Below are 25,221 nucleotides of genomic sequence, written 5' to 3' on the forward strand. Positions count from 1 at the left end.
GTTCAAGGGACCTGACAACATTAATTACGAAACAGAACATGAGGTTTGCAGATATCAGCAAATTAGGTATTACCTAGGCGTTGAATTCTTTTAGAAAGACATTTTTAGCGGCACATGTGTGTGTGTGTGTGTGTGTGTGTGTGTGTGTGTGTCTGTATGTGTGTGTAATTTACTTTTGTTACTATTTGTTGTGAGGGAGGAGTCTGCCTTAAGAAGTTGTTAAACCACAATTCGTTCTACATGGTGAAGACTCCAAGAGACAAATGAAGGGCAGTAAATTATTGATAATGCTAGTGGGGACTGATACATTTCTTAGGGAGCGCTTTGCTGCTACACCAGATGCTTTGGTTGTGAATGAAATCAACGGTCAACCGAGTGCCTCCCACAGTTCAATCTATACGCAGCATTTCTGCCCGGGAGCCAGTTTCATTGTCATAAATCACTTTGCACACCTGATACTGATATGTTCCAATGGACCCAAGCGAACATTTGTCTACCATAGCTCACTTTATCTCAAAGCATAAACCCAAGGAAGGACCCCCGAGATGATAATTTTTATAGCCATCACAAATTTATTTTCTTTCAGTCATAGTGTGGATAGAAAGACGTTGTTTTTGTTTTGTAAAGGATAAGTTGAATCAGCTTAGCTATGATCTCAAAAAGACACGTTTTGGGCAAGTAAAAGTAAGTGTGATGTACATATATTACATTCATGTAGCTGCTGCGCCCATTCTCTGTATTTATTAATGACTGCAAACGCCAAAGTGAATGAAGTTTTTTAGCTAACAAAAGTAGGGATTCATTACTTAGTTGGGACAGCATAATGAGTCAACCACAATTTAAATTCCAACGTGAGGTTAGCCGTGAGACAACATACTACATGAATCTGTAGTTATTCGACAATATCGTCTCTAGGAGGTAATAAAGACTTCATATCGAAGACTTGATATCGTTTTAGTCATTTATATTAAGGTGACACCGTTTTGTAATATCTGACGTGGTCGAAGGCCAGTTAAAAACAATACTTTGCCAATACAGCTTCCAGATATCCAGATAGCGTAAGGGAGACGCACCACCGACCCTGTACCTAGAGAAAGAAAGAGTAGGAGAGAGAAGGAAGAGAGGGGGCTGAATAAAGTTGGTAAGAAGGAAACTAATCTTTCATGCTCCTCTCTGTTTCTCCATCATATAGTATTTCTGCTATGTGGAAATAATGAAGATTGACTGCAAGTTAATGGCAGGAAAAATATATACAAGAAAATGCAAAACATCAACATACATGTTTCATTAGAAAAAATTGTTTATTAATGGTATAAATTCTAGACAACTGCAGACTCTTGAAAATATTACTGCACTACAAAGCTTTGTAAGTATTCACTTATTTACATATAGGAATTTAATGAAGCACATATTTGTCAATAGAGAATATATAGCATACCATCCTCAACGAACTCTCACTATAAAGCATAAGTGGGGAGTTCGTTCAGTCGGCAATTCATAGAAAATATTCATGCAAAAAGAAGTACTTTATTATTGTCATTGGATTAGACGAAATAAGTTCAGTGGAATGTATATTGAATGTTGACAATTCTTTATTGTAGAATAACACTGCATTATGTCATATAGAAACTTGGGGAACACGCATAGACAGGTTTCAGGAAGAGAAGATCGCTCAGGTTTCCCTCATCAATGTCAAAGTCAAAAGTCTCTTCTTTCGCCCAAATATGAGAAAAATGCAACAAAAGCAAAAAATTTAAATATGTTATGTTAATTTCTGTATGTAAACAAAGGAATGTAATTTTCCGAAAATAGATAAACTTTTAACAATTTATAAGGTAAATATAAGTATCAAATAACTGTAAATCAATTTAACAATAATCACACTGGTTTACAGAATGCTCCCATTGAGAAGGTATCACAGGGATATTTTTAGAACTTTGATACTTGTGTGACGTAACAATAATTATGAAATCCAGTAAAATTTAGTATTTTTCAGCTTTGGTGATAGGCGTTGCTGGTTTCCAGTTAAGGATATATCGAAGATTAAATTCAAGTCGATAGATTTTAGAATTAAGTTATGGAATAAATTGAAATTATTCGAATAGGTGGAAGCCTGAGCCCCAGATTTTTAGCTGTTCTGCATTTGGTTGTGATGTTGTGGACTCTAGCAACATGTGTAGGATCTTTTCCATAATTTAATTTAGTCTAGATATATAGTATCAAGGCAAGTAACTCCGGGCCTTGAGTCATTTGCTGACACAAATATATTTGTTAACTGACAAAAAATTTAATATTAAAGTTTAATCGTATGTCCATCCCTCTTGTCGTTAATCATTAAACTAGGACATACAATAAGTAGTAGGGGGTTTATGTTATTGATTATATTAACCAAATTAAAGGTGAGTGATGATGAAATTAACGAAGACTAATAACGGAAATTTTTGACATTCTTACATATGGTTGCTGGCATCGAATCTGTTTCCTTGGAGAACAGAAACAGTTTAAGCACATGCCTCAATTGCTTCCCTGTGTCCTAAAACGTGAATTTAGGTGACACAATTAGAAACGTAAGATGTTGCCACACGTAGCCTTATGTGCTATGTTGAAAATGTTGAGTGACAGTATGTAGATCTTGTTGTACACAAAGTTACAGAACGGTTTAGTATACATACTGTGAAACCATAAGTGCTTCAACTTCATATTCGACAGACATATGTGGTTAAGAAGAATAAAACCTAATAAGATCGCCAGAGATACAGTGAACACGTTACTTCAAAAATATAGTAAGGGGTAACAAAGGACTAAGACTCACAAGATAAAATTAAACTAAAGGAGAGGTGAAGTCTCTTGCGAGAAAGCTCATCCTTTCACTTAAAGTAAAAAAAAAAAAATTGTTAATGAAATTAATGTACTTCTGTATATTTCATAAGGATTCCTTTTTTCGCATTTGTGTCAAGAACATTCCAATATTTCATCATTTCTCATGGGGAAAGATATTCACAAAACTGACTGTAAAACAAGGCGCTTCCTTATGAATTTTCGCAAATGTTAGACTTACACATCACAGTTGACCGTATGTATTATCCGGACGAAACGTACATGTTAAATTGTTATGTTTGTCCAGACAGTGTAACACGAAAAACTGATTAGTAATTTCGAGTTTTGCATACTCGCAGCAGGGCTATAGGTCCTTTCGGCGGTGGTTACACGTTGTATCCAAAATTTAGCACTGCCAGTGCGAGCAGCATAAAATTTTCGGTGAAAGACAAAAATTATTGTAAGCTATTCACTCATTGATGTACTGTGTTTGAACAGAGAGAACACAGATGTTTTGAAAGAAGGTTCATTTTTTTCAATGTCAGGTGATTAGTAGTCACTTTCTTCGGTGTCGTACGCAGAGATATTCTACTAACTTTTCGTAATAACAAGTATTGTTGCTTATAGAGAAAGGTAGTATTGAAATTAGTCTTGAAATGTTTTTCATGGAAGCGGATGTTTTTCAGTACTGTGATAGTTTCCTATCAAGCAGTAGTAATCACGAGCGAATTTTTCTGTTCCACTGCGTCCAGCTTCACAGTGGGACTGTAACGGAATTTAAATTTTCTGAATTGTGATTATATGCAAGGTGTTTCGTACCGAGAATCTTTCCTGAGAAGAAACACTTTGCTCGCGGTAGTCAAGATAAAACATTTCACCAGTTCTAATTAAAACAGAAACAAATATCGGTCAACGTGGTGTATGGCTGTTTCTCCTCCTCCAGGTTTAGAGGTACAGATAGGTGGACCAGTGTGGCTGCGCCGGCCGCCGCACCGACGAGCGCCGCGGTGTCCTCAGTCTTGCTGCTTCAGGTTCCTCCAGGTGTTCGCTGAAACAAATGAAAGCCAAGAAGCTAAACTATGGGAAAGATCGACAATAGTGATCGTAAAAGATGAATGAACAACTAGAAACCGGACACTCTTTCAAGTACTGTGCGTGAGAAACAAGAATCTAATTTGAAGCACTGCATGATAGCCATCAACTGCAGATTGCTAACCGCTCAACATATGACATTACTTTTGCTTTAAAACGGAATCTAAGATCCTAAATGATGAACATACACTGCGCATTAACATTCAAATATTTGCAGAGTTTCGAAGTTTGTTCCGACACGCAATAAACAATTGCAATGGGCATACGTACACAAGTCCAAATAATGCAATCATACGAACAAATATCGTGTTACACGGGCCTCAGACTACCATAAAATCTTGATTCGCTGCAGAATGCAAAGAGCTTGGAATCTGAATGCAAAGTTCTCTGTAGAAACAGCTGTTGCGTAGTCGAAACCGCCTGCCAACAATATGTCCGTCCACATTTTGGCAATGTTGTTTGGACTATGCTGCAGATATTTTCCATATAGTCTCGACCCCTCGCCATGAGATTTGCATACTTTTGGGCCTTGAAGGTAGACATTCGTGGCTGGCGACTTGCTTCGGGCGAAGAGATGCACGGCCGGGTTACATTCATGTTTCCGTAGGCAGCCGCAACCATTTTTCCATGAAGTCACTTCCCGTCTTGTGTCACAACGGGATAAATACCTTAACAGATGTGGCATTTACGATTGAAGTAATAAACAGTTTACTTAATTGTTTGCATGTGGCTCAGTTTTATTTGATTGCCGATTATAGATGACGTAGACGTCTCTAGTGTGGTCAGACAAGTCTGGGTGACGAAGAGGGTGGAAGACCATCTACCGCTGAAGTGTCAGGAATCAGAAAAGAAAGCGAGAGGCAGTCGGGTCAGAAGACAAGCTTTAAGCAGTGAAGGTGACAGTTAACAACTGTGTAAATCGTGGGTCGGTTTTCATGATCTCACACGATATTTGGAAAATGACAAAGATCGCCGGCCGCTTGGTTCGCGACAAGTAACATTCACACGCCCATTCCCCCCCCACTCCCCCCCCCCCCCACTCCCCCCCCACACACACACACTCAGATAACCCGCCGAGGCGAGTTAACAGCGACAACGTTGTAGATTGTATGAGACCAATCAATATGACTTCGTTAGCCGTGGACGGGTGCCGGGTGGATCTCTATGACACCGAGGCAACAGAGGAAGAAAAACATGGGTATTATCACCGCCTAAATAGGTGAAGACATCCATCATCAGACACTGTCATTCTCAGAGCATTTTTGACTGCTATGGTGTGATGCTAACAGATTACATGTCGCCAGAGCAAACCGTCAGAGTAGTGCACCAGTGAAACATATACAGGACATTACGGCAGGCTACCAAGATTAAACGTCGTAGGATATTGTTTTTGATTGAGGACAAATTCGCAGGCCATTCTGGACAGGACCTAGTCATACATGTTGCTTCTTAGGGTAGACAGACGTTCCGTCACCATCTGTATTCTCCCGACATGGTGCCAAGTGATATCTTCATCTTTCCTTGAGGGAGTAAACCGTTGCTTGACAGGAATTTCCAGAAAAATGACGTGATTTTTGAGATGGAACATTTCCTGGACAGCTAAAATGCTTTATGTTACAACGGCAGAAAAAAACCTCGTGTATTCGCCCAGGCCAGCAGTGCTAAGTAGTTGATGAGTGGCCAGAGCGTGCCAACGTCGTTGTGGTACAAATCACAGTGGGGAAAAATCCATGAGTGTTCATGACATTCTCCAGAACGTTTTCCAAAAGAGAAAAATCTGAAAAGTTTGTCCCACACAAACTGACTCCAGAAAAAAGGCAACGACACGTGCTGCGACGTGACTGAAATGTAGAACGCGGACAACGCTTTTCTGGAAAATATCATTACAGGTGACGATACTCGGTCTTGTCAGTACTAACATACCACAAAACGACAAACAGCATCAATTTACGTGGTCATCACTTTGACGTCATAACCAGCAATAAAGTCAATGTGACACGTGACTTCAACAACATCTCGAAGAAGGCTTTTTCTGCTATTTTCTCATCGTTTTACGAATATGTGTATGTTTCAATTCGTAAGGGAGCAAGCTGCTGAGTTCATCGGTCCCTAGACTTTCACACTACGTAAACTAACTTATGCTAGAACAATACACACACCCATGCCCGAGGGAGGACTCGAAACTCCGGCGGGAGCGGCCGCGCAATCCGTGACGTGGCGCCTCAAACCACGTGACTTGTACCAATGTTCTGTTCTTTGAAATTAGGTGGGAGGAGATTAATTAAAACATCTGAAATATTAAAACTGCCTTCTTTAACTGTTCTCTATTTCTTTTTAAGCGAGACTCGAAATCTTTTGTACTGACAGGGCATGTAACTGATCAAATGGAGAACGGCAGAGGTTCCACCTGAGTTCACAGACAATGCCGCTTTTTACTGGAATGTTTTTTCTCCGGAAGATTTTGGTGAAATAGTGAGCTGCAGAGGATCGGCGATTGTTGCAGGGAAGAGTGGTTGACGATGGAAGTAAATGAATGTAGCGTATTTCGCAAAACAGTTGTACAGGTACATTAATACTCGATTGAACTATTGACGAAAATCACTGGAGGCAGTAACAACCACCAAATACCTTACAGTTACCGTATGCAGCAACTTAGAGTGAAACAACAACATTAAACTAACTGTAGGTTAACTGGAAGAATCTTAGTATAAAATTAATTCATCTGAGAACGAAAACCGAGCGATTTTGGAATACTATGTGTCAGTTTTGTGCCCGTACAAGATGTGATCAATAGAACAGAAAGTGAATAACGAAGATCGACGCGTTCCGTCGCTGATTTGTTTAGTAAGAGCGACAGCGTTGCTGGTGCTCGCCCTACTCCAGTGACAGGACCTAACAGAGAGGAGAGGCACTGTTCTTAACGGAGAATTTTGTTCTGTAAATTCCAAAAGCGCACCCTCAGCAGAATAGTCGAGCGACACTTTATTTCCTACCACATAGGCCTACGTATTGCGAAAAGTACAAGGCGAAGAATTCATAGAAATTGGTGCTGATAAGTAGGATTAGTCACAGTCGTGCCTTCCAGACACCATTCGCGAATGAAACATGAAAGATCGGAAACGACAAGAGGTAGCAGAAGTACATATAAGCCGCCACACACAGTAAGCAGGCTGCGAGATATGGATTTAAATGTAGATATAGATAATAACAGACGTCTACAGCTTACCGTTATTATGGTAATTTTTTCTGTTGTCTAAAATACAGAGAATGTTTGACACGACTCTTCTAGTATTTTAGACGTAGAACTTTCCGTTCTTTATTTGTGTCAGAAAATCGTGAAAAATCGCAATACATTTGTTTTGTCAAGAAGATTTCATTACTATTGATATATCTTTGCAGCACTTCAGTAAAATAACATCATAGATACTGAAGAATCTTCAAACCCAATCCTTTTTATTACAAACGGTGTTATGAACTGATGGGATTCACATTAAATGAAGACTCTTCAAGCCGCTTTAGCTGCTGTGCAGTCCTTCATTCGGAACACTGCGGGTTTCGCACCGTTACAGGACATCCTCAGGTGGTGCACAGATAATTAAACCTCAATTTTTCTTAGAATAGGATTTTACAAAAAGGGAAGAAGATTAATAAAAGTTCTTGAAAATATTTTTCAAACACTCCTCGACAAAACTGCGAAAAAGTATTTAAGAACCATTTCTCATACGATTAGCCTTGAAACAATGGGGGAGCTACGATGTCCCATAGTTCAGATGCAAATCCGGAATGCTGATCCATTATGAGCTGTTGTCATTAGTAAAATAATAGAACACATGAGGTCATGATACCTAGTGTAAAAATTATTTGTAGTCATTAAAGTGTATGCCTAAAGCCTGTAAAAAAAAAGAACTTTAACAGTATTTGCCGCATGTAACGTCTGCGGGTTCTACAGAAGTGAATGACAGCAACCTACTACAACTACTGATGCACTTAAGAATAACTCACCATTAAGCAAATGCGAAAGCGGTGACTGTATACTATGGCAGTACTTCGGACAGATAATTGGTGGTGGTGTACCAGAAATGTCGATGAAATATCTACATATCGATACATCTAAATTTCTACAAAAATACCGATAAAAATAGGCTAACTCTTACATAAATATATCGATACATATACATCTAAATGGCAGTATCTAGTGCCGATATGTTTATTTTGCATTATATTTTTTCGCAATTTTTGGTAAATATTCCAAATTGTTCTTTTGAAATTGTAGTAGAACATAATTTTACTTTCACTGCGTGAGGAAGGTGGCACAGAGAAGAAATCCGATTGCACTGTAGGATGGCGGTGTGAGTGGAAAGTAAGATTTCCGATGTGAAGAAATAACACACTAGTTGCGTTAAAAACAATTTTTAAAGCAACCGCAGTGCTATTTCTTCACATCTGCATTCTTCAAAAACAGCTGCTAAAATGATGAGAAAATCTATATCACAAGATTGATCTTTGCGGTGGTCGGAGACGTGTGAGGAGAAATGATGACGTAATCGGCGCTCGCCGATATCAGCAGGAATTGCAACGTTTAACTTCACCACGCAACTTTGATGCTACAACTGCTAGAAATGATGAAAACAGGGGAGTCGGCATGAAGTATTCCGGACAGATCCAACATGTAACGAACCCGAATTACGGATCCATCGGGCACCTTTTATTCTGCCATTTATATGCAGTTATCATTGTTAGCAAAGTGGTTACAGCTAAGCGTGAACGCGCGTCGCTTTTCTTCCAATTCTTGTTCTACGGGGGGTAAGCAGGCTGCCAGCTTGTTAATGTATAGAGCTTAATAGTAAATCAGTACTTAAATATATAGCTCTAAACCAGGCAGTATATTTGCAAGGAGCAGCAGATATTTTTATAGGCCAGTACATCGTTATTTCTTGCGTCGGTAAATCAACACATCAATACTTCATCTTTATACGTCGAAGGTCGATAATGATATTGCCTAAATGTCGATATATAGGGTACGCGATGTTTTTAAAAACGTCACCTGTCCTATGTCGTACTAGAGACTCATAACGTCAGACATTCATCCCGAATTTCATACCAAGAATCATGAGACTCCTTTTGATGAAAAATTAGGAAAATCGATGACCCCATAGCAAGGAACCACTTGTAGTATACCTGGCTGACCGTTATGATAAACCAATAGCAATTACGATAAAAGTGAAGGTAAGGTAGCTTGTCAAGGCCTTTTTGTCGCCTTAATAAAAAGCATAAAAATATTATAACACCTGTGTGTGGGGCAGACGTAGAACCAGCAAGGGAAACATCCGCGGCACACATGTTGTAGGTTGCGCGTGGTAGACTGAGTCTCCAACAACTAAGCCGGAATAGGACTTGCATTATGGCAATGATTAACCGTGCGACTGTGGACTGCTAGGCAGCGAAGAACCTGTACACATGTAATTCGTCAACAGCTGAAGTATGGACATCGTAATAAATCGCGGTGGCAACATGCATAAAATTTTACAAATAGGAAGAAATAAAACAATTTATAACAAAAATTTAGAGGAACGTGGTGGTGCAGGTACAGATAAAGTGCTGCGAGGAGTGGAATGGTCGTGCAGAAGAGCAAACAATAGAATCTCTAGCAGAAATCACGGATTGGAGTAGGGGTGGATACAGTTAAAATGTGTATCCGTTGTATTTCTGACAGTTATGATAACGAAAGTAATAGACTCTGGTATGGTGAAGAGAGAGAGAAAGTATATGAGGATATTGAAATCTAATAGCGTACGTAAAGAGAGATGAATATCTAATAGTCATCAGGGACTGGAATAGAGTTGTAGGAAAAGGAGTAGAAGAAACATGTACAGGAGAAAATGGGCTTGGGACAAGGAATGAGAGACGAGAAGGACTAACTGAATTCTGTAATAAGTTTCAGCTAGTAACAGCGAATATTCTGTTCAAGAATGCCGGCCGTTGTGGCCGAGCGGTTCTAGGTGCTTCAGTCTGGAACCGCGCGACCGCTACGGTCGCAGGTTCGAATCCTGCCTTGGGCATGGATGTGTGTGATGTCCTTAGGTTAGTTAGATTTAAGTAGTTCTAAGTTCTAGGGGACTGATGACCTCAGATGTTAAGTCGCAAAGTGCTCAGAGCCATTTGAACCAATTTGTTCATGAATCACAAGAAGAGAAGGTATACTTGGAAAACGCCTGGTTACATGGGAAGATTTCAGTTAGACTACATCATGGTCAGACAGAGATTCCGAAATCAGATGCTGGATTGTAAGGCGTACCCAGGAACAGACATAGACTCAGATCACAATGTAGCAGTGATGAAGAGTAGACTGAAGCTTAAGACATTAGTCAGGAACAATCAATGCGCAAAAAGAGGAATACGGAAGTACCAAGGAATGACGAGCAAGCTTGCAGTTCGCTAAGGCTATAGATACAGGAGTAAGCCATAGCTCAGTAGGCAGTATAGTTGAAGAGGAATGGACATCTCTGAAAAGAGTAATCACAGAAATTGGAAAGAAAAACATAGGTACAAAGAAGGTAACTGAAAAGAAACCCTGGATAACAGAAGAAATACTTCACTTGATAGATGAAAGAAGGAAGTACAAAAATATTAAGGGAAATTCAGGAATACATAAATACAAGTAGCTGAGGAATGAAATAAACAGGAAGTGCAGGAAAGCTAAGACCAAATGACCGCAGGAAAAATACGAAGAAATCGAAAAAGAAATTACTGTCGGAACGACTGACTCAGCTTATAGGGAAGTCAAAATTCCTTTCGATGAGATTAAAGGCAAAAGCGGTAACATTAAGAACGCAACGGGAATCCCACTGTTAAATTTGGAGGAGAGAGGGGGTAGCTGGCAATAATACATTGAAGGCTACTATGAGGAGGAAGGTTTGTCCGATGTGATAGAAGAAGGAACAGCAGTCGATTTAGAGGAGACAGTGGATTCAGTATTAGAATCAGAATTTCAAGAGAACTTTAGAGGGCTTACGATCAAATAAGGCAGAAGAGATAGTTAACTTTCCATCAGAATTTCTGAAGTCATTGGAGGAAGTGGCAACAAAGCGACTATTGACGTTGGTGTGTAGGATGTATAAGTCTGGCGACATACCATCCGACTCTCGCAAAAAACTTCATCCACACAATTACGAAGACTGCAAGAGCTGACAAGTGCGAGATATCGCTCAGTCAAGTTAACAGCTCATACATCCAAGTTGCTGACAAGAATGATATCCAGAGGAATTGAAAAGAAAATTTAGGATGTGCTAGATGACGATCAGTTTGGCTTTAGAAAAGATAGGGATGCCGTCTTTCGGCCCTAGTCTTCAATCTGTACATCGAAGAAACGATGACGGAAATTAAAGGCTGCTTCAGGAGTGGAATTAAAATTGAAGGTGAAAAGATATCAATGATAAGATGCGCTAATGGCATCGCCGTCCTGAGTGAAACTGAAGAAGAATTGCATGATCTGCTGAATGGAATGAACAGTCTAGTCAGTACAGAAGATGTATTAAGAGTAAATCGAGGAAATAAGAAACAAATTAGACGCAGCAGAAATGAGAACAGCGAAAAACCTTACATCAATACTGGTGGTCACGAAGTAGATGAAGTTAAGAAAGTCTACTACCTAGTCAGCAAAATAACCTATGAAATACGGTGGAAGGAGGACATTAAAGGAGACTGTCACTGGCTAATGGGGCATTCTTGGACACGAGAAGTCTACTACACAGGCTTTAATTTTTGGAAGAAATTTCTGAGAATGAACGTTTCGAGCACGGTATTATAAGGTAGTAAAACATCGACTGTGGGAAAACCGGAACAGAAGAGAATCTAAGCATTTCAGATGTGGTGCTACAGACGAACGTTGAAAATTAGGTGAACTGATAAGGTAAGAAATGAGGAAGTTCTGTGCAGAGTCGGAGAGGAAAGGAATGTGTGGAATACACTGACAAGAAGAAGTCACAGGAGGATAGGACAACCGTTAAGACATCAGGGAACAACTTCCATGGTATTAAAGAGAACTGTAGAAGGCAAAAACTATGGAAAGAGATTGGAAAACCTCTAGAAAATAATGGAGGGCGTAAAAAACTATAGAAAGAGATTGAACACCTCTAGAAAATAATGGAGGACGTAGGTTGCAAGTGCTTCTAAGCGATGAAGAGGTTGGCACAAGAGAGGAATTCGTGGCCGGCCGCATCAAATCAGGCAGAAGACTGACCAAAAAAAAAAAAGTGGTGGAAGCTTGGTAGATGACAGCTACATTTACCTGCATGGAGCCACAGACGAACGTAATATAAATCTTGAGATCATTCACAGAAGCCCCCTCAGGACCTATATAACGTCTTCAGTATTCCATAATCTGTAATAGTTCAATTCTTAGTCTGGCAGATACAGGAGATGTACAAAATCATGGAAATCCCGCGAAAAACGCAAGCTTGAACATAAATACTGATACTAGCCGAGTCTGGCTGAGGCACGCATGTATCTGACCACGAACAGCGCGTGCACAATGCCCTCAATATGATATGAAGTATCAGTCATAGTTATGTATAGCGAGTTCATTATTCCGGAGGAAATGAATCAGAATGTGGTGAGATTGATTGTGCGCATATGGTTGGTATTTCCGTCACCAAGATAACCAAAGTGTTTGTGGTGTCACCGCCAGACACCACACTTGCTAGGTAGTAGCTTAAATCGGCCGCGGTCCATTTAGTACATGTCGGACCCGCGTGTCGCCACTGTGTGATCGCAGACCTAGCGCCACCACAAGGCAGGTCTCGAGATACGGACGAGCACTCGCCCCAGCTGTACGACGACATTGCTAGCGACTATACGGACGAAGCCTTTGCTCTCATTTGCCGAGAGACAGTTAGAATAGCCTTCAGCTAAGTCCATAGCTACGACCTAGCAAGGCGCCATTAGCCTTACATAGTTTGACAGTTATCGTAGGAAATGTCTCAAGAAGAACGTTGTAAACCAACAAAGATTAAAAGTTAAGTATAAAGCAGCTACGTACTTTTCTTGCTACCATTCAATTGTTATCCTGTTCCAGAATTCACGCCAGTCAGTGTGTGTGTACGCGTGCCTTTCTTTCGGCTACCCGTCACTGTGGACTGGCTGCATTGTCAGTCCACATCAGTGTTTGCTGTTTTAACAGGCACCATATCGAAGAAAATACCACACACGAGGAAAGTGAAAAAAGATCATCCCCTAAGTGGTCGTGACAGACGCTCCTTGATGTGGACTGTGACGAAAAATAAGACAGCTCGAGACGTCCCTCCAGAACTGTATGTCACACTCGCGAACCCTCTCAGCACCGAAACCACTCGAAGGGCGACCTAGAATCCCAAGAATACTCTTCAGCGATGTAAGTGTCCGTAGGGGAAAAAACACGGTGACGAAGCCATAAAATCCTATGCAGCAATGGAAAATGTCATTTGGTCAGATGACCCGCTTTACAACGCTTCCAATTCTGGAGAAGTTTAAATCCCAAGAGAGAAACGTGGCGAGGTTTCGGTGATAATTTGGACAGCCGTATCGTGATATTCCATGGAGCACAGGTCGTACTGCTGCCGTGGATTATATGACCATTTCGACAGATGAGATCCCTCCCATTGTGTAATATTTGTTCTCCAGATGTGATGCTGTGTTCCAAAACTGCAGAGCCTATGTTCAGACAGTTCATGTCGTCCAGCACTAGTTTTGGGATCACGGAGATGAATTATTGCATCTCTCCAGGCCTCCACAGTCAATTTTGTTGAACAATGGTGGCCCATTCTGGAGAGAAGCGTGCGTGACGGCTATCCACCCCAAAATCGTTGCCTTAACTTCTTTTCAAGAAGTTTCGCTTGCAAACCATACAGGTTCTCTGTTTATCAGTTCGAGACGACTGGAAGCTGTTTGGAATGTCAACGGCTTTCTTGCACCGTATTAGCCATGGTAAGGTGCTCCGTCTTGGATGTTTCCATATTTTTGTCTACATACATACTCCACAAGCCACTGCACGGGCCGGCCCCGGTGGTCTAGCGGTTCAGGCGCTCAGTCCGGAACCGCGCGACTGCTACGGTCGCAGGTTCGAATCCTGCCTCGGGCATGGATGTGTGTGATGTTCTTAGGTTAGTTAGGTTTAAGTAGTTCTAAGTTCTAGGGGACTGATGACCACAGATGTTAAGTCCCATAGTGCTCAGAGCCATTTGATCCATTTTTGAACCACTGCACGGCTATTCATTTCCTTCCGTCCCCCACACGTACGTAGTGAGAGGGAAAACGACTATCTATATGCTTCCGTATGAAAGGCATGTTGGCGGTAGCAGAATCTTTCTGCAGTCAGCTTCAAATGCCGGTTCTCTAAATTTTCTCAATAGTGTTGCTCAAAAATTCGTTGCCTAGCCTCCAGGATTCCCATTTGAGCCTTGTAGCATCTCCGTAACACTTACGTGTAGTTCGAACCTACCGGTAACAAATCTAGCAGCCCGTCTCTGAACTGCTTCGATGTCTTTCTTTAATCTGACCTGTTGCCGATCCCAAACAGTCCAACAGTAAACAAGAATAGGTCACACTAACGTCCTATGGGCGGTCTCCTTGAAAGAAGAAACCACACTTTTCCAAAACTCTCCCAATATACCAAAGTCGAAAATTTGCCTTCGCTACCACAATTCTTACATGCTCGTTCCATTTCATACCGCCTTGACACGTTACGCCCAGACAATTAACCGACGTGACTCTGTCAAGCAGGACACCATTAATGCCGTATTCGAACATTACTGGGTTGTTTCTCCTTCTTACTCCATTAACATTTTCCCCCGTTGAGAACTAGCTGCCATTCACCACACCAACCAGAAATCTTGTCTATCTTATATCCTCCTACGGACATTCAATGACTACGTCTTCCGATACAGCACGCCATCATCAGCAAACAATTGCAGACTGCTGCCCACTCTCTTCACCAAATCATTTATATGCATCGAGAATAATAGCGCTCCTATCACACTTTCCTAGGGCTCTACTAAGTCTGATGAGCACTAGCCGTCTAGGACAACGTATTGCTTAAGAAGTTATCAAGCCACTCACATATCTGGGAACCTATTCCACAGGCTTCTACTTTTGATAGCAGTGTTCATGGTCCACCGTGTCAATTGCTTTTCGGAAATCTATAAATGTGGAATCTGCCTGTTGTCCATCATCCATAGCTCGCAATATATCATGTGAGAAAAGAGCATATTGAGTTTCGCGCGAGCGAAGCTTTCCAAAACCGTGCTGATTCGAGGACAGAAGCTTTTTCGTCTCTAGGAAATTTATTATATTAGAACTGAGAATACAGACTGGTCAACGGGAGACTGAATGGAAGCCTTAGTCCCGCTCACCGATGTTATACAAGACCGGAAGTTTCTCGGGCTCTCAGCCAGATCTTCTGCCAGGGTATGACAGTGGTAGGAGTTGTACGCTTCAAGATCTTGTTACACATGCACGAATCTCAACCAGCTTTTGCCTGTCGTCATTTGGGCATTCCCTTTTGAACCGAAGAGTGCAACAGCCTTTGCTTCTTTATCATTTTCGGAATTTCGTTATAACACCACGGCGGGTCTTCCTCATACTTAATCCACTTTGAAGGTCACGTATTTCTCCAGGCTACGATTTTCCGTCTGTTTAAACTATGGCCAAATTTCCTCTACATCTTACTGGAACATGGTGTGGGTTCCTGTAGTCATGTCCTAGTTCATGAACCACGGGCAACGTATGAGTGGCCAAGTAAGTGGTCCCGACAGTCGGGATAACAGGTACTTTGGAATAAGGCTGGGCATCTCGGACATATTCTGAGTCGTGGTCACCTTTGTGCTCATACGGTAAAGACTACCAAATCCACCGGTTAGTCCCTCAGCCGTTAGGGGTAAAACCCAATGGGGCAAGTAAGGCTAGCAGCCTGCTTCCCTGGTACATTAAATATGATGCTGGCAACAATCAGAGCAAAATGCCTCGGACCTTTGGAGGTGACGGAGACCCACCTCTAACTGACAAACCAGGGACTCCAAAGATACGACTTGGCAAACAAATGGTAATGAGATGTGGAGGTATTAATATAAATGGGGGCTACTCTGGGAAGAAGGTAGAGCTGGCAGAGGCTGCAAGTAAGATGGGGCTGAAAGTTTTAGCTGTTAGTGACATTCGGGTAAGGGGTGAGAAAGAAGAGGAAGTGGGAGAATACAAGGTCTACCTGTCAGGAGTCAAAGCAGGAATAGCACAAAGGGGTGTAGGGCTCTACATCAGGAAAGAAATGGAACCCAGCGTAGTTGCAATAAGGTATGTAAACGAACGACTGATGTGGATAGATTTGACAGTGTCTAGCAAGAAAATTAGGATTGTGTCAGTATATTCGCATTGTGAATGGACAGATCAAGATAAGATGGATAGTTTTTATGAGGCACTCAGTGATGTAGTTGTTAGAGTAAAGGACAAGGACAGTGTTCTGCTCATGGGTGATTTTAACGCCAGGATTGAAAATCGAACAGAAGGGTATGAAAAGGTTATGGGTAAATTTGGAGAGGATATGGAGGCCAACAGGAACAGGAAACAACTCTTGGATTTCTGTGCCAGTATGGGCTTAGTAATCACAAACTCCTTTTTTATGCATAAGAACATTCACCGGTATACTTGGGAAGGCAGGGGAACCAGATCTGTCATTGACTATATAATAACAGATCAAGAATTCAGGAAGGCTGTGAGGGACACACGTGTATTCAGGGGATTCTTTGATGACACTGATCATTATTTAATCTGCAGTGAAATTGGGATTGTGAGGCCGAAAGTGCAGGAGGTCAGGACCATATGTAGGAGGATAAGAGTGGAGAAACTTCAGGATAAGGAAATCAGGCACAAGTACATAACAGCGATCTCAGAAAGGTACCAGTTAGTTGAATGTAGTCAATTACAGTCATTGGAAAAGGAATGGACAAAGTACAGGGACACAGTACTAGAAGTGGCTAAAGAATGTCTTGGAACAGCAGTGTGTAAAAGTAGGATGAAGCAAACAGCTTGGTGGACTGATACAGTCAAGGCAGCCCGTAAAAGGAAAAAGAAAGCGTATCAAAAATGGCTACAAACCAGAACCCAGGTAGACAGAGACAGTTATGTTGAAGAAAGAAACAAAGCCAAACAGATAATTGCAGCATCCAAGAAGAAATCGTGGGAAGACTTTGGAAACAGGTTGGAGACTATGGGTCAAGCTGCTGGAAAACCATTCTGGAGTGTAATTAGCAGTCTTCGAAAGGGAGGTAAGAAGGAAATGACAAGTATTTTGGACAGGTCAGGAAAACTGCTGGTGAATCCTGTGGATGCCTTGGCCAGATGGAGGGAATATTTTGAAGAGTTGCTCAATGTAGGTGAAAATGCGATCAGTAATGTTTCAGATTTCGAGGTAGAATGGGATAGGAATGATGATGGAAATAGGATCACATTTGAGGAAGTGGAAAAAATGGTCAATAGATTGCAGTGCAATAAAGCGGCTGGGGTGGATGAAATTAAGTCGGAACTCATCAAATACAGTGGAATGTCAGGTCTTACATGGCTACACAGGATAATTGAAATGGCCTGGGAGTCGGGACAGGTTCCATCAGACTGGACAAAAGCAGTAATCACACCAATCTTTAAACATGGAAACAGAAAAGATTGTAACAACTATAGAGGTATCTCTTTAATCAGCGTTGTGGGTAAAATCTTCTCAGGTATTGTTGAAAGGAAAGTGCGAGTATTAGTTGAGGACCAATTGGATGAAAATCAGTGTGGGTTTAGGCCTCTTAGAGGTTGTCAGGACCAGATCTTTAGCTTACGGCAAATAATGGAGAAGTGTTATGAGTGGAACAGGGAATTGTATCTATGCTTTATAGATCTAGAAAAGGCATATGACCGGGTTCCTAGGAGGAAGTTATGGTCTGTTCTACAAGATTATGGAATAGGAGGCAAACTTTTGCAAGCAATTAAAGGTCTTTACATGGATAGTCAGGCAGCAGTTAGAGTTGACGGTAAATTGAGTTCATGGTTCAGAGTAGTTTCAGGGGTAAGACAAGGCTGCAACCTGTCTCCACTGTTGTTCATATTATTTATGGATCGTATGTTGAAAACAATAGACTGGCTGGGTGAGATTAAGATATGTGAACACAAAATAAGCAGTCTTGCATATGCGGATGACTCAGTTGTGATGGCAGATTCGATTGAAAGTTTGCAAAGTAATATTTCAGAGCTAGATCAGAAATGTAAGGACTATGGTATGAAGATTAGCATCTCCAAAACGAAAGTAGTGTCAGTGGGAAAGAAATATAAACGGATTGAGTGCCAAATAGGAGGAACAAAGTTAGAACAGGTGGACGGTTTCAAGTACTTAGGATGCATATTCTCACAGGATGCCAACATAGTAAAAGAACTGGAAGTGAGGTGTAGCAAAGCTAATGCAGTGGGCGCTCAGCTACTATCTACTCTCTTCTGCAAGAAGGAAGTCAGTACCAAGACTAAGTTATCTGTGCACCGTTCAATCTTTCGACCAACTTTGTTGTACGGGAGCGAAAGCGGGGTGGATTCAGGTTACCTTATCAACAAGGTTGAGGTTACGGATATGAAAGTAGCTAGGATGATTGCAGGTACTAGTAGATGGGAACAATGGCTGGAGGGTGTCCACAATGAGGAAATCAAAGAAAAACTGGGAATGAACTCTATAGATGTAGCAGCAAGGGCGAACAGGCTTAGATGGTGGGGTCATGCTACATGCATGGGAGAAGCAAGGTTACCCAAGAGACTCATGGATTCAGCAGTAGAGGGTGGGAAGAGTCGGGGCAGACCGAGGAGAAGGTACCTGGATTCGGTTAAGAATGATTTTGAAGTAATAGGTTTAACATCAGAAGAGGCACCAATGTTAGCACTGAATAGGGGATCATGGAGGAACTGTATAAGGGGGGCTATGCTCCAGACTGAACGCTGAAAGGCATAATCAGTCTTAAATGATGATGATGATGACTTACTGGAACAAAATAATGTCAATTCCCTGTCTAGGTGAGATGCTAACAACTGCTTAAGTGCTGTTTCTGGCAGAAACGTTCTCCTAGACATCTCGGCTGATTTATTTACTTCAGTAACCACTGGCCTGTGGTGACATGATGATCACTAATTTCCGTCTCTGTCCTGACGCAGACGATAAGTTCAGGCTTTTTTGTAGCTACAAGGTATCAAGTATTTACACTGCGTATGGACTGTATAGCTAGCTGCTAAAGACAGCTTTTATGTTCAAAAGTACTTCACAAGATTGTCTCCCTGTACTCCTCTGCATCAAATCCATATACATATCAGTCTATACACGGTAGATGAAAGTCACCTCCGACTGGCATTTCACGGTCTGGGTGTTTTCACGCTACTGACCACAGACTTTCTTTTGATTACTCTAAAACTGTCACAGCGGAATTGGGTGGGCGGTAATATATCCAACAATTAATTTGATTGCATCTAGGTCTGCTATATGTGACTACATAATCTCACTGTCACACGCAATTTCGACCTCAATAGAGACAACATTTTTGTCAATTGCACTGAACACTTTCTCTCCAATTGCGTCTAATTGAAAAACTGAATTGTTTATTGAAGAGAAAAAGCTTCATACATTGAGCACGTCACTGACAAGTTGGTCCACCTCCAGCCCTTATGAAAGCAGTTATTCGGCTTGGTGTTGCTACATGGAGTTGTTAGATATCTTTCTGAGGGACAGCTTGCCACATTCAGTCTAACTGGCGCGTTAGATTGTCAAAATACCCATCTGATTGGAGGGCCCCTAGCCTGAAGAGGACCTCCAGCATCCGTGTCAGTCAGTGCCAAGCCGAATAACTTTGCAAAAGGATCACAGGTGGAGTAATGTTTTAATGAACTCTCAGTTTGTGGAGCTCTTTCTCTTGAGTAAATCATGCTGTTTTCTGAAAAAAATTTTTTTAGATTGTATCTCAGAGCTATCTACTTCAGGTTTCAGCGAGCTCTCGGTCCCAAGTAAAATTTAAGCCCCGAGAACATTCCTGAAGGGCAATAAACTTGGCAACGTACGAACACTCCGACAGTTTACTGAGAAAATTTTGACAGTCAAAATTGTTTACTCTGAACGCGATCTGATTTCGCTATCTGCGTATCGTCTGGTAAATGTTATTCCACCTGAATTAAAACTACTCCGTGTGCGCTCCTCAAAGCTACTCTGCTACCCGAGTAGTCCATCCCACCCTCCCCCTTACTCCCCCCCCCCCCGCCCCCTCCCAGCCAAAATTTCCGCTTTTAGTAGTCGAGACTCCAACATTCCCGCCAAACACGTCTCGTGGGGTTACGGTTTTCTTTAGTAAATAAATACTACCCCGTGGTACAGTATCAATAATCAGTATCTTGTTGTTGAAGCCTCAGTATACTAGTTGGCAAATTCCGCTCAGATTTCGCTTTCTGGACCTCAACTTCGATTTTACAACTCTGACTGTGTGTGTGTGTGTGTGTGTGTGTGTGTGTGTGTGTGTCGGTGTCTACGACGATTCCGGCTTTGCTCATCGGTACTGATTGAAACTAATTGACTCCTGTAGTATCGGGCTAGTCATGGGAATAATTTCACTTGTGAAGTTCCTATATTTGCTTTAAACAAGAAACTGATTAATTTAATAAAACTTATCGGCATCAAAGTATGGAGCACTTCATTTCACTTTGTTTTGAGAACGTAAATACTTATCAAGTGAGGTTACGCAGTAGTTCAAGCTTCAAACTTGCACTTCGGTGAACAGTGGCTTAGATCCCTCCCCAGATAATGGTTTTGCTTGCCTTTTATCTTGATTGTTTATGCAAATTCAGGAATAGTTCCCTTGAAGACTACACAACCGGCTTCTTTTACTGTACCTCCTCGATCCTATTTTGTGCTGCGTCTCTAACGACCTCGTCGTCGATAGGAAGTTGAAAGCAAACCTTCTTTCCTCGTGAAGGCTTACAAGACTTCTTTATTGAATTTTATAGGCCATTGTAAAAATGACGACAACTAGCGAATGAAAAGGTCTTTATGAGTTTCCGAGTCCACATTTGCGCTGAAAGAGTGTCTGAGATATTCGAAATATTGTGGTAGCTATGTAAGAAGTGATAGCTCAACTTTCAGTAAAAAGTTCGTCTACAGATAAACGATGTAACTACCCTTGACTATTGAACATTTTCGAGACGATTTATCGTGCCACCACTACGCGCTGTTAGCTACGGTATACCACTGTAGTTTCCTCTGTACAGAAAAAAGCTATGCGTAATCGTTCTACACAACAAAAAGGCGTTAAACAGGTAAAAAAACTGAACGTTTTGTATGTGAAACGCTGGCACGTGAAATCAAAGTCGGATACTGCTTGAAGGTGAAACCGCTGCGACATTGCAGGGGACATTTTTCATTTCGTGAAATGCCATTGGACGGAATTAGTTAGTAGAGGAAAAAGAGTTGACATTTTATTCCGTCCAAAATTAAAAGTAAATATGAGCGAACAGACAGAGGACAGGAAAGAACCGAATAGTTTTCGGTTATACGTGCCCGTTGAATTGAAACAAAGCAAGCGAGTTCCATTTAAATTTCAGTATATTTTTACACAAGTCCTCTAAGGAAAATATAAATTGGCATAAGACGAGAGAACGGCATTTTATTTTGAAGAGTTGTCGAAATGTTGTTTTCTAATAGAAACTAATTACTTCAGAACGCACATTTCCGAGACTATGAATCAAAGGATTCCACCTCCTACTTTTCATATTGAAAATTAAATTATACTCCAGTGCAGTTTCAGGGTAGGAAGTGAAATTAGTACGGGATGAGACAGAATGCTTCTTTCTTCACTAAACTTTTGTCGCATACCACCCACTCCACTCGATTATATCACCCCTCCTCCCTCCTCCCTAGCTTCCCTCAACCACTCCGCCCCCCCCCCCCCCACAACCCCCACCCATGCACACACACGATTTCCACCATCCCAGCGTTGTCTGTAATGTAGCAAATGTGTGTCTGTGAGAATTGCTTTATTTTTGTTGTTCTTGAATTTTTATACAAAGACTTGTCGCAAGTCCTCACAAAAAAGATCTACAGATAAGTAAAACTACTACTGCTACTATTACTACTTATAGTACTACTACCAAATTCATTACCACTTGACGCGTCAAGATGTGTTCTACCGAGCGTTCACTACTTTCAATTGATTTGTGACATAATTTCTTTCTCCCCATTTCATTTCACTACCTCTTTCTTAGTTATCCAACCTACTCATGTAATATTCAGCATTCCCCTGTTCCGTAAAATATGAAACGGCTCTATTCTCTCCATGTTTGTACTGAGTACTGTTCAAGTTTCACTTCCTTTGAAGACTCCATTCCATAAAAATATCTTTAGAAAAATTGTCTATGTGTATATATATTTCATATGTTTATTTCCTTTCTTACTTCCAGAGAGCTTTTCTTCTCATTAGCGGTTTGCAGGATCTAACCTCTCTGCTTCGGTCACTTATCTAGCTGCGCAAATAAAGTTAATCCACTACGTTTAGGGTCTCATTTCGTAATTTGATTTATGTCGCCCACTCTGTTAACTTTGTTTATCTTGATGTGCAGCTTATTAATTCTTTTTGAAGCACTATGCACTGCGTTCAACGGCTCCTCCTTGTTCTCTTACATCTGTGAGAGAATTAAAATTTCATAGACCGATCTTAACGTTTCTTGAACTTCTATTATCTTCAAGTTACTTTTTTGTTTCCTTTACTGTTTGTTCAGTGTCCACATTAAAGAAAGTAATGGTACGCAACAACCTCGTGTAATTTTCTTTCCAACCACTGCTTCCCTTCCATGTCTGTCTACTCCATAACCGCAGTCTGGTTACTGAACAATCTGTAAATATTTTTTACTGCGTGTGTTTTATACTTGCTGTTTCATCCTACTCTGCATAGTTTACGATCACTCGCACTGGAGAGAACGCCCACACCAGTGAAAAAAAAAAACGGATCGACGACGACGGAGTTAACGAAATGAACGGCTGTTGTTGTTGTTGTTGCTGTTGTTGTGGCCTTCAGTCCATAGACTGGCTTGATGCATCACTCCATGCTACTCTATCCTGTGCAAACTTCTTCATCTCCCAGTACCTAGCGCAACCTACATCCGTCTGAATCTGCTTAGTATATCCATCTCTTGGTCTCCCTCTGCGATTTTTACCTTAATGTTTCCATCCAGCACTACATTCGTGATCCCTTGATGCCTCAGAACGTGTCCTATCAACAGATTCCTTCTTCTAGCGAAGCTGTGCCATAAATTCCTCTTCTCCCCTATTCCATTCAGTACCTCCACATCAGTTACGTGATGTACCCATCTAATCTTCGGCATTGTTCTGTAGCACCACATTTCGAAATCTTCTATTCTCTTCTTGTCTAAACTATTTATCGCCCATGTTTCACTTCCATACATGGCTACATTCCATACAAATACTTTCAGAAAAGACTGCATTACACCTGAATGTTTACTCAATGTCAAAAAATTTCTCTTCTTCAGAAACGCTTTCCTTGCCGTAGGCAGTCTACATTTTATATTGTATCTATTTCGGTCACCATCAGTCATTTTATCCCCGAATAGGAAAACGCATATACTACTTAAAGTGACTCATTTTCTAATCTAATTCCTTCAACATCACTTGATTTAATTCGACTAATTTCGTTATCCTCGTTTTACTCTTGTTGATGTTCATCTTATATCGTCCTTTCAAGACGCTGTCCTTTCCGTTCAACTACTCTTCCTAGTCCTTTTCTGTCTCTGACAGAATAAAAAATTTTGTTTCTTCTCCCTGGATTTTAATTCCTACTCCGAATTTTTCTTTCCTTTCCTTTACTCCTTGCTCAATATACAGATTGAATAACATCGGGAATAGACTGCAACCCTGACTCACACCCTTCTCAACCACTGCTTCCCTTTCGTGCCCCTCAACTCTTGTAACTACCATCTGGTTACTGTAGAAACTGTAAATAGCCTTTCACTCCCTGTATTTCATTCCTGCCACGTTCAAAATTTGAAAGAGAGTATTCCAGACAACTTTGCCAAAAGCTTTCTCCAAGTCTACAAGTGACAGAAACGTAGGTTTGCTTTTTCTTAATCTATCTTCTAAGATAATTCGTAGGAAGACACAGGATTAAATAAGATAAAAGGAGTAGTATCATGCCATCCGAATTTCTAAAATCGATGGATGAATTGGCAATAAAACGACTATTCATGTTCGTGTGTAGAATGCACGACTTTGGCGAGCGTAACAGCTCATGTATACAAGTTTATGACAAAAATAATATACAGAATAAGTTAAAATAAAGTTGAGGTTACGTTAGATGACGACCAGTTTGGCTTTATGAAAGATAAAAGCACTAGAGAGGCAATTCTGAGGTTGCAGTTGATAATGGAAGCAAGACTAAACAATATCAAGGCACGTTCTTAAGATTTCTCGATCTGGAAAAAGAGTTCAGTAATGTCAAATGGTGCGAGATGCTCGAAATTCTCAGGAAAATAGGAGTAAGCTATAGGGAAAGAAATGGTTCAAATGGCTCTGAGCACTATGGGACTTAACATCTGAGGTCATCAGTCCCCTAGAACTTAGAACTACTTGAACCTAACTAACCTAAGGACATCACACACATCCATGCCCGAGGCAGGATTCGAACCTGCGACCGTAGCAGTCCCGCGGTTCCGGACTGTAGCGGCTAGAACCGCACTGCCACCGCGGCTGGCTAAGCTATAGGGAGAGACGGGTAATACATATAATGTACAGGAGCCAAGAGGGAATAATAACAGTTGAAGATCAAGAACGAAGTGCTCGGCTTAAAAAGGATGTAAGATAGGGATCGAGTCTTTCGCCCCTACGTTCAATCTATACATCGAAGAAGCAATGACGAAAATAAAAGAAAGGTTCGAGAGTGGAACCAAAATACAAAGTGAAAGGATGGCAATGATAAGATTTACTGATGGAGAACGTGAGGTAAGTTACAAGATCTGCATATTGGATTGAACAGTCTGATCTGTATAGAATGTGGACTGAGGGTAAATAAAAGAAAGACAAAAGTACTGGGAACAGTGAGAAGCTTCACATCAGGATTGATGATCACGAAGTTGATGAAATTAAGGAATAATGCTACCAAGGCAACAAAATAACCAATGACGGATGGAGCAAGGAGGATATAAGAAGCAGACTAGAACTGGCAGAAAGGGCATCCGTGACGAAGAAAAATCGACTAGTGTTTAACATAGACTTGAATTTGAGAAATA

The 25,221-nt window shown here is 41.1% G+C and overlaps 1 protein-coding gene across 1 annotated transcript in view; it reads right to left on the bottom strand.

The window, feature by feature from the left end:
- Window positions 1–1,333: 1,333 nt before the first annotated feature.
- LOC124622077 (carbonic anhydrase-related protein 10-like) overlaps window positions 1,334–25,221 on the bottom strand; it is an 899,606-nt gene continuing 875,718 nt past the window's right edge. The window contains exon 10 of the mRNA XM_047147650.1: window positions 1,334–3,865. Within this exon, the coding sequence (XP_047003606.1) occupies window positions 3,831–3,865 (35 nt within the window). The 3' untranslated portion in view covers window positions 1,334–3,830. The remainder of the gene's footprint in view (window positions 3,866–25,221) is intronic.

This window comes from Schistocerca americana, chromosome 7, assembly GCF_021461395.2.
Source record: "Schistocerca americana isolate TAMUIC-IGC-003095 chromosome 7, iqSchAmer2.1, whole genome shotgun sequence".
Taxonomy (NCBI): Eukaryota; Metazoa; Arthropoda; class Insecta; order Orthoptera; family Acrididae; genus Schistocerca; species Schistocerca americana.